Here is a 9,959-nt window from a genome sequence, read left to right on the forward strand (position 1 = left end):
TCCAGCTACTGATATTTCTGTAAAGCTGAAAAACATTTGCCCAGAACCTCTGAGGTACTGCCTGGAGTACTTCTGGAATGAGTAAGTTTTGTAAACCATTTCAAAGACAATCATACTGTATGTCTTAACGTGGGATCTTAAATATAGTAGGAACACATAGGACAAGGCTAGAAATTAACTGTTTTCCTCATGTCAAGAAAAAGTGAAAAGGGCTGACCAAACAGTTCAGTGGATTAAAGTGCCTGCTTAGGCAGATACAGGGGTCAGAGGTTCGATCCCTGGCATGCCATGCTGGGGGAGCCCCAGGGGCTCATTGAGACAATTGAGACTGGGCATGGTGGCATGCACCTGTAATCCCAGCGCTTGGGAGGCTAAAACAGGAGGATCACTACGAGTCTGATCTTTGTAGCAAGACCCTGTAGACGCTGTACTAAATACATTTAAAAAAAAAGTGAAGGTATCAACTGGCCTAGACTTCCATATTACTTGTTAACATTCTTTTTTTTTTCTTTTAAAGATTTATTTATTTGGTACAGGGTCTCACCATGCAGCTCAGATTAATAATGATCCTCCTGTCTCAAACTCCTGAAAGCTGGGATAACAGGTGTGCACCATCATGCCAGGTTTCTGGGCCAGCCCAGAGCACAAAGCCAGCATGGCATGTGGTACTGGGGATCAAACCCAGGTCCTTGTACTTGCCAGGCAGGCTCTTAGACTACCAAGCTATCTCCCTGGCCACCTGTTAACATTCTAATTTCCATTTTTGTTTTATTTTTTTTTAAAGCTCAAGGATCTACTCAAAACTTGACACGTGTAGTTTTTTCTTGTATGAAATGAAAGAGGGAGATGGATATATAGACAGAACAAAAGGGAAGAGACAGAGAGGGAAGGGGTGAGGGGGCAGGAGAGAAAGAGGAGTGTGAGAGCAAGATGGAGGGAGAGCGAGAGAAAGAGAGCGATCTACATGAACATTTTAGACACTCACTTCTCAAACATCATTCCTGCCATTTTACAAGTGAAGTACTGCATGTCATACTTTAGAGAGAAAGAACATCAGCAATCTGGGTAGCACATCCTGCACAGTAGCAACAAGTTTTTAAAAGGAGTAGGAAAGGGGTGATGGTTTGTATTAAACCTGATACACTGCTAAGCACAGTCCTTCAAATTTCTATGGGCTGCCCAGTAACATCTCTGCCGGCGCACAGAGGACAAGGATTCCAATGGGCCATCTTCTCAGCCTCCACTTTTTTTGTTTTCTTTTTGAGGTGTCAAGGAATCATATTTGATAAAAGAAAATTTGTATTTCCTTTGGTGAAATTCTCTCACCAAAACTATTGGACAAAGGCAGATTTGATGCTGACAATTTTAATTTGCCCTCCTCAATATGGTGGAATTTTCCAGTTTAAAATAGTTTCTTAGGGGGGCCTGGGAGATGGCTCAGTGCAATAAGTGCTTCCCTGGCAAGTGCAGGGGCCTGAGTTCAATCCCCGGTTCTGCCAAAAAAAAAAAAAGTTTCTTAATATTTTTTCTATTATCAGTAAATTAAAAAGTGAATGTAAGAAAACTAATAATTTAACATGAGTATCTCAACTGAAGAACATGTTTGACCTTTTATTTAAGATTATGTTTATATGTACAAGTACTGTAATGGGAATATTTTAAAATTATTCTTTTTGATTAGTTATTACTGAAATAAAAGAAAACTTTTCATGCAAAAAAAAAGTGGATGTATTTATCACCTTAATAGTATCAACAGTCAATGAAGCAAGGAGTGAATAAGAAAACAGAAGTCTTGCTTTTGACTTTCACACATGGAGCCCAGGAGATGACACAGGATAATTTGCATGACCCAAAGAGAAAAGCACACTCTTAGGGGGTTTAATGTCCTTAGAAGAAAGGCATCATTTCATCCTAACCCCATTGCTTTCATCATTTGCCCTAGTTTACCATACGTGCTTGCATTGTGGAATCTCTTAAAGTCAATGTACATATTCCGAATCCTTATTTATGATTATTAAGAACCCAAAAGCCGCTGACTTTCCACGACTTCATCCTAAATATACCTAAGCAAAGATGAAAGGCAGTTTCCCAAATATCTAGTTTGAGGTCTCCGTGTATATACAAAAGGGCCACACTACAGCCAGCCCACTTCACAGCTGTGTGTGTACTTATTTTATGGGAAGATTTCTTTGGGACTTTTCCACTCTAACAAAAGAACCTCCCACATACAACTGAGCTCGCTAACGGCCTGGCTTGCTGTTTTGCTCTGCAGAAGATGTCGGCAAACCTTGCAAGAGCCTCACGTGTTAACCACAACAGAGAGCTACGGGCCCAGAAACTGTACCAAGCAGATGCTGGCGCATCCCACCACAGGACTCACATCTAGAAAATGCCTGGGGAAGCTCACTCCTGCTGTCCAAGTGGGGCAAGGAGCTACCACATCCGCTGCTGGCTGTCTGCCCTTCTCTGCAGATGTGTTGTTTATCTTCTGCTTTGAGTTGAACAAGCCTGCTTCTTTGACAAAGGCCGCTTGCTGTGACCATGTCATATAGGGCTGTGTCCCGCCCCGCACAGAGACGATGACCACATTTCAGGTCCTCAGAAGGGTATCCGAGAGCAGCCACTGAGGTCAGCGCTTCCACCATGTAAATGAACCAGGCCTGTTAACTAATTTGGCACGGTGGAGTCCATGCAGTTACTGCATTTCAGTGTTTTGGCACTTGCTGGCTAGCCCCATGGGGCAGGGAGACCTGCATCCTTTATTGATTTGCAGGTATGCCTGATGTGATGGCATCCATCCGTGCCTACCATTGCTTTGTACTTTTTAAAATAACCTATATTCATCACAAATAATCTGAAAGCAATAAGAACTTGAAACATCTGACCATTTACCTAGAATTGTGCGTCTGTGTGTGCATTTGTGTGTGTCTTGAAGCCTAATGGATGGGTAGGAAAAAAACCAGCAGAGCCAAAGCCTACCCTTAAAAATAAAGTGCAACATCTAAGGATGCAAATAAATGTGGGTTGAAAGTATTTTTAAAAATTGCATCTGTACTAAATATTTACAAACTTTCTTGGCATGAATCACTGTAGCATGTATTTGTACAATATTTATATTACATTAGATATTAAAAGCAACCCAGAGGTAATTTAAAATATTGGGAAAGGATGTGAGAAGCTTATATGCAAATAGTCTGCCCTATTATACAAGGGACCTGAGCACCTAAGGATTTTGGCATCATTGTGAGTCCTGCACCCATCTTCCATGGATACCTAGGAAACGCTGCACATAAAGCTATGGATATCTATATCCATAGCTACATCTCCTCTACCTCCTATGCACCAATGAACTTGCATCCAGATCTCTGCATGCAGCTGTGACTCAGCAGGTGGATGCAGCAAGAGAGGCCTTGCTTACGAGCTCCCCCTGAGCATTCAGGAAAAGCCAGGGCTGCTCTGAGCGGGCTCTGCATGGCGGCCCCTCGAAGTGAGAGCAAGGTGGCAAGTGGGCTCCACCTTGGTACTTACCCTGCATCTGGCTCTGAGGCTGAGGGTTAAAGGCAGTGGAGTGGTTCACTCGAGGGTTGGGCGTGGGGGCTGGGTGGTGCGGGCTGACCCTCATGGCCGTGCGCCGCAGCTGCTCCAGTTCACTGAGCCGCTCGGAAAAGGACAAGCTCCCAGGCTTGGTTTGATCATCTATTTTCTGACGATGTCCTATTGTGGGGAGTGGGTGGGGAGGGGTTGGGGAAGGGGAAAGGGAAGGAGGGAGGGAAGAGATCAGAAAATGCATTGTGGAATTTCTAAAACTGGGGGGGTGTCTTACCTTTTCCCTCCCTCTGCCCTCACCCACAATTGTGGACTCACTAGAGATTTACCCTTGGGGACATGTGCTGCCTGTGGGAATTCAGGGCTTTCATCCCCTAGCACTCCAGGCCCTTCCCATCACCCTGGCCACAGGGCGCTCCTTGCACCCACTTTAACCATCTCCACCACCTCTGTTTGGGCAGGGTGCAGCAGGGGCTGGTGGCAGCAGCAATAGCAGTAGAAAAGGCAGTGTTGGGCACAAGGCCACATGCGGTGGGCTGAGCTGTGCCGGCCAGGAAGAGGGCTATCCCTATAGCACTAGAATGCTGCTCCTTACTGCAAAGTCTACTGTGACAGGTCTGAGAGGCTTCTTGGGCCCGGGAGCTTAGCAGCATGCCCTCCCAGCAGGAAATGGCATAGAGTGGTGAACCCACAGCCCAGGGACTCAGACTTCCTAGTGTGTGCAGGGAAGCTCCTCTTCCTCTCAACAAAGGCTTATGAGGAACTGCTTTCTTTTCCAAGCCCACTCCCTGGGTGCACTGCTAAGAGTGTGCACGAAGGAGAAGCCTGAGCTTTGGTCAGTGTTCCCAGCAGGCTGGGCTTAAGGGAGTCCCAGTGGGGCCATCAGTTAATTGGGTGAGCCTTCCCCGGGGACTCAGGTTGGAGGGTGGGAAGGTGGAGTCTCAGTGTCTGTATGGACAGTAGGTGTCCTTGCCTCAGTCCTCATGATCCTCATCGAAGTCACTGTCACCAGGAAATGGCAAGCAGAGGTGCTTACATGGGATGGGTCAGGAAGGCTGGATGGCCCTCCCCTTTTCTCTCTGAATCCACCATCAAAATCCTATTAAACTGGCTGGGGATTTAGCTCAGTGGCACAGCGCCTGCCTAGCAAGCCCAAGGTCATCAGTTCAATTCCCAGTACCAAAAAGAAAAAAAAAAAAAATCCTATTAAACTAGAGATGGCAGCATTGAGTGGTGGGTACTCTAAAAAGGACACAGTATGCAAGGCTTAGGTGATTCCTTCCTCTTTCAAGAGGGTGGCCTCTCATTCCTTCTGTACCCTTGAGGTTTGTTTGCATAGAGCCCTTGATCCATTTCACTAAAACCCCTGATTGTCATACAGCCTCAGAACAAGGCTGGAAAAGCAGCCATTTTACTGCCCCTGAAGGTTCCCCTTCTTGACCCCTCCCACCATCCTAAATCAGAATGGGGACCCTCTACTTCCTCTCCCCACAGCCTGAGGTAGAAGTGGGGCTGGGAGCAGCCCATTTTCCTCTAACTCACCATTGCTACAATTATAAAATTGAATTGTAGGACTTGTGTTATGATTCTAAATCTCCGTGGCTTGCCATTCCTTCCTGCTACAGGGCCCCTTGGCAGTCCTGATGCTGTCTCAAATTCCAGACCAGAAAAAGGGCCCACTATATTGCAGTGATTTTATCATTAACAAGACCTATTTGGCTCCAAAAGGAGGAAAAATACTTAAGCATAATATTTGTGTAGTTCAAATGCAATGCTCCCTCTTTTCATGTGTCACCAAGGCAAATCTGAACTCTGATTCAGTGTTCCAGCCCACAACACTCGACTTGAACGCAAACACCCTGAGTCACGCAGGCTCAGCCGGCACACATGTGAGAGGCCTCTTATGGGCAGAGTATTTTAAGCATCAGCTCTGTGGACAAAAGGCACCAGGTTCCTGAGCAACCATGTCATCCCTTTTCATCAGAAGTACAAAACTATCTTTTTCTAGAACATTCTATTTCAGTCAGTCATGGCCTAACTCAAGGTGTCCAGATGGAGACTTTCTTAGTCGCCCTTTCTCTCATCTCTTTGACAAACCCTCACTTTCAGATCATCACACTCAAAAGATCTGACGTTTCCTATGCAGAAAAAACACAATTCTAACTCAAAAAACATTTAAAACATAATTCTGCCCTTTAAATGCCTGCCACAGCTTAATGCCTAGTATTAGGAGTCAAGGCAAGAAAATGGCAGGAAATATGTTTCTGGGGAGTTCTACGGTCTTGGAAAGAATGCCGGCCAGCCAGGGATTCCAGTATGTTTTCTCTGTCTTTCAACTTCACATTCCTTGGGTGCCCAGTGGCATTTTTGAAGAACACTGTGTGAAGGGCACAGGGCGGCCCAGAGGAATGGTGTGCACAGGATCATTCTGAATACACGGTATTCGGTGTGGCAGCATGTTTGGCCAGCCTTTGAAGAAAGGCTATCTATTAGTACATCTGTTTCAGCACACTTGGGGACATGTGCCTCTGAGAAACCAAACAGGAATTAAGTTGTTTCAGGCAAGCCCCTATGTGGCCAGACACATGTGAGATTATTATTTTTATTAGTTCCCCTCATTACCCTATGCTTAAAAAAAGACTTTTAATGTGAGCCATTTCAATACCAGCTGACACCTGCCAAAATCGTAGTCATTTACAGAGATTAAGTGATGACTGTCTGCTTTAGCAGGAATGTTCAGGCTCAACTCTCAGAGAAAAACAATTCTTCACTCTAAGCTGTTTCCTAAGCCCTGGGAGTCTCAGGGCTGAGCTTAATGCCGGAAGATTGGGGAAGGGCTCATTCCATGCCCTTCCCACGTGCGCGGTGGGAGTAAGCCGGGCCTCTGGAACCAACTTGACCCCCACGCGCACAGCAGAGCTGAGAACTGCAACGCCAGGCATCCAGGAAATGAAAAGCACCCTCGTGCTGAAGGTGTGCTCCGGACGCTTTCATAGGCTCGAGCGCGGAACGCCTAATTCTTCTTTTCTGAAACCACCAGGTTTCAGGTGCCAGATAGCAATATTTTGTAAGAAATACAGGCGCTTCCGCTACAAACTCGGGCTGGAGAAAACTAATGCTTTGCGTCGTCAGTTCCCTGCATCTGTGCGCTATTAAAATGTCAGTGTGACCCCTGAATTTTAAATAGAGGAGTACGGAAAATGGCCACTTTGGAATTCACTTTTCTTCTTTCTGAGTGCTGGGCCCTGGAGGACAATAGGGAATTCAACCCTGGATCAAACCACCAGTAAAATTATGACATTGCCTTCAACATACACAGTACGTGTCGTGGCCTGGTGTTTTGAGCAAGTTGGAAATCAATTGTGGATATTCACAGGGCAGCTACCTCCAGCCTTCCTACTGTGGCTGCTTCCTGAAGCTTCAACAGAGCTTAAAAGGATCTTAAATTCTTCTGTTACTGTTTTTGCATTTTTGAGAAACAGTACTGGATTAGAATTTTATTATATTTGCAGTCATTAGAACGCAAGGCAAAAAGCAAGGGAGAAAATGTAATAAAAATAAATGAATGCCATTTGCTAAATTTTACTTCATTTCAAAGACATTTCTGTAGTTTCTTGGGATGGCTGCCCATTAGGACATCCCTACATATCACAATCTTTTATGGCAGACCTTGAGAACAGCTTTTGTTTTGCTCCTGTAAAAACTACACTGAACACACATATATCTCATTGATAACTCAATGGCCTTTTTCAAGTCACTGCTGGGATCGGTGGCTAAGAGTAACTGAAATATACTTATTATAATCTCCTGTCAGAAAAAAATACTAGGCTAACTTGTCACCTTTTCTTGGAAAAGTTTGGGTAGAAAGAACGCACAATTTTCTGGCAACCAACAACACATCAGTTCATGTTCTGATATCGGTGTTGTTTGTAGTTTTCTTGGTAGAGTCTCCGCACAAAAATGAAAAAGGTTAAAGCACTGCCAGGATGAGCAGCTGAAAAAAATCACATGAAATGGTAACATCAAAAAGCTACACATCTCGGGGGGTGTGTGTGTGTGTGTGTGTGTGTGCATAAAATCACGCTTCTCTTTAAAAAGACACATGAATCTCATACACCGGCTTTGTACAAGGATATCTACATTTCAGAAGAAATTTACCAGTCACTCTGACACTAAGTACACGGATCTGGACATAAAAACACAGAAGGGTCCTTCCTTTGATATGCTGCAGTTTTATGGCTATGGGGGAAAAAAAGCGTGTGGATAGAGAATAGTTCACTCTTCCTGTGAATTCCACGTCCCAGGGTCATTAGGATTTTAAAGTGACGGCACTGCATGTGAATGGTTTCCCTCCTTGAAGTCTTTTGAGGTGATGAAATAACCCTTCCTCACAGCAAACCTGGCCAGCTGGTAGCTCACACAGTGCTGAGAAATGCTGCCTAATACTACAGAGCATGTGTGATGTAGCAAAATATAGGACGCATACATGGCCATGTATGATCCTAGTACTTATCACCAGTGCACATCTACATTTTGCCCAGTAGCCTCTGCATGCAGACAGCCTCACTTCTCTACTTCTGCCCGTATCATTAAGCTAAGAGAACAGCACTAGGTTGCAGCGCTGCAGAGCTGCAAGAGGCCACAGAAATCAGCTGTGATTTTAAAACTCATTTGTGGGAAGTGCGCATCAGAGAGGTTGTTTATTATTTAACCAGTCTCATACAGCAAGTGCGGAAAGGGCACAGGTCTGAAAACACACTAATCCCTCAGTAGCTCCCAATGCACCCCCCCACGTGCATGCACACATGCACACACACACACATACACACACACACACACACACACACACACACACACACACACTCTTCTGCAAATGCAAAATGCAGAGCCTAGAGACCGTGCCCCCTAGTTTTAGATCACAAGAGCACGAGAGCTTCAACTTTGGCACCATCCAGTTTTGTAGTCCTGCTTCCCTTCCTAATTTCTGTGTAGAATCAGCCAGGGCTATACAGTGAGACATGGTAAACAGTGGCGATTCCACACCCGAGTGAGCATTACAGGGAGGCTTCAGCTTAGTGGGTCCTTGAAAAGATGGGTTCCCAGTAAGGTTCTGGAAGCCCACTGGGAATGCTTGGTGGGTGGAGGGAAAGGTACGCAGGTGGGGAGGTAAGGAGGAAAGGAAGGTGAGATGAAGGGGCTCCAGACACATCCAGTTCCTCCGCTGCATCCCTCCTCCTGCCTGTTTTTACTCTGCAGGACCCTGGGAAATAACACTACAGTATTCATGGGAGACTAGTTTTAGGACTGCTGCAGACACCAAGGTGCTAGGATGCCCCAGCCCCTTTTAGAAGTGGTCTAATATTTGCACACAACTTATGTACATCATCCCAGGTATTTGAAATCATCTCTAATGACTTATAATGGCTAGTAAAGTGTCTATGTTCTGTAAATAGTTGCTTCCATATAGTTTATTTATTTATTTTTTTTAATTGAATTCATGTGCTTCCATATAGTTTAGGGAATACCAACCAAGATAGAAAGTCTGTTATGTATTCAGTGCAGATGCAACATTTGTTCATATTTTCCATCTGTTCTTGCTGCCTGCATGTCCCCGCTGTGTTCAGATGAAGTGTCCATGGGCTCTAAGTGATGCCCTTGATTTGTTGATAAATGTTTAGTGTTTCTAGCCTTCATTTTTGAAACGCTTGAATACAGACAGCAGCTACAAAACCCCCAAAGCACAGCCCGGCCAGTGGTTGTATGTCTCCCACTCAAACTGGGCAGAGTCCATCAAAGTTGAGCTCACAACAGTGAGGGGGTCTCTAAAGAGAACCCCAGGTTGTCCAGCAGGAAGTAATTCCTACCCAGCCATCTGAGAGGGAACTTCAAGGAATGGCAGGGAAGGGTCATCAGGCACCTATTGTCCCGCACCAGACAGCAGTTAAGACTTGGGTGTGCCCTTGAGGATCAGGGTGTTAATGTAGGATCCGTGATCCTCTCTCCTGTGGAGCAGTACCATGGCACCAGGGAGACGCCACTGCTGGCCCGGTGTGCAAGTGTCCTTCCTCTCGAACCTGAGATTCCTCCAAACCTTACTGCGGACAAGAGCAAGTCTCTTCATCACCCCACCTCCTTATATAGAAGCCTGGAATTAAAGGACTAAGGTGGATTTCTCCAAGGTGCTCCCACCATCTACAGCAATTACCTCTGCTGCAATTTTGTACTGGCCCCATTTTTGTTGAACTACCTAAGTGTGGCCCTTTCCTTTCTCTCTTCTCCTCTCCTCTCCTCTCCTCTCCTCTCCTCTCCTCTCCTCTCCTCTCTCTCTCTCTCTCTCTCTCTCTCTCTCTCTCTCTCTCTCTTTTTTGAGCCAGGGTCTCACTATGCAGTTCAGGCTGGCCTTGTGCTTACTT

General features: G+C 45.4%; 1 protein-coding gene across 2 annotated transcripts in view; it reads right to left on the minus strand.

Annotated features, from left to right (window-relative positions):
* The window catches only part of Runx1 (runt related transcription factor 1), a 275,103-nt gene that overhangs the window by 38,041 nt on the left and 227,103 nt on the right, over window positions 1-9,959 (minus strand). The window contains exon 6 of one of the 2 annotated variants that reach the window (XM_004634349.3): window positions 3,529-3,714. The exons of the other annotated variant lie outside the window; for it this stretch is intronic. Within the exon in view, the coding sequence (XP_004634406.1) occupies window positions 3,529-3,714 (186 nt within the window). The remainder of the gene's footprint in view (window positions 1-3,528; window positions 3,715-9,959) is intronic. 2 annotated transcript variants of the gene reach the window in all.

The sequence above is a fragment of the Octodon degus genome, unplaced genomic scaffold, assembly GCF_000260255.1.
Source record: "Octodon degus isolate 3935 unplaced genomic scaffold, OctDeg1.0 scaffold00061, whole genome shotgun sequence".
Taxonomy (NCBI): Eukaryota; Metazoa; Chordata; class Mammalia; order Rodentia; family Octodontidae; genus Octodon; species Octodon degus.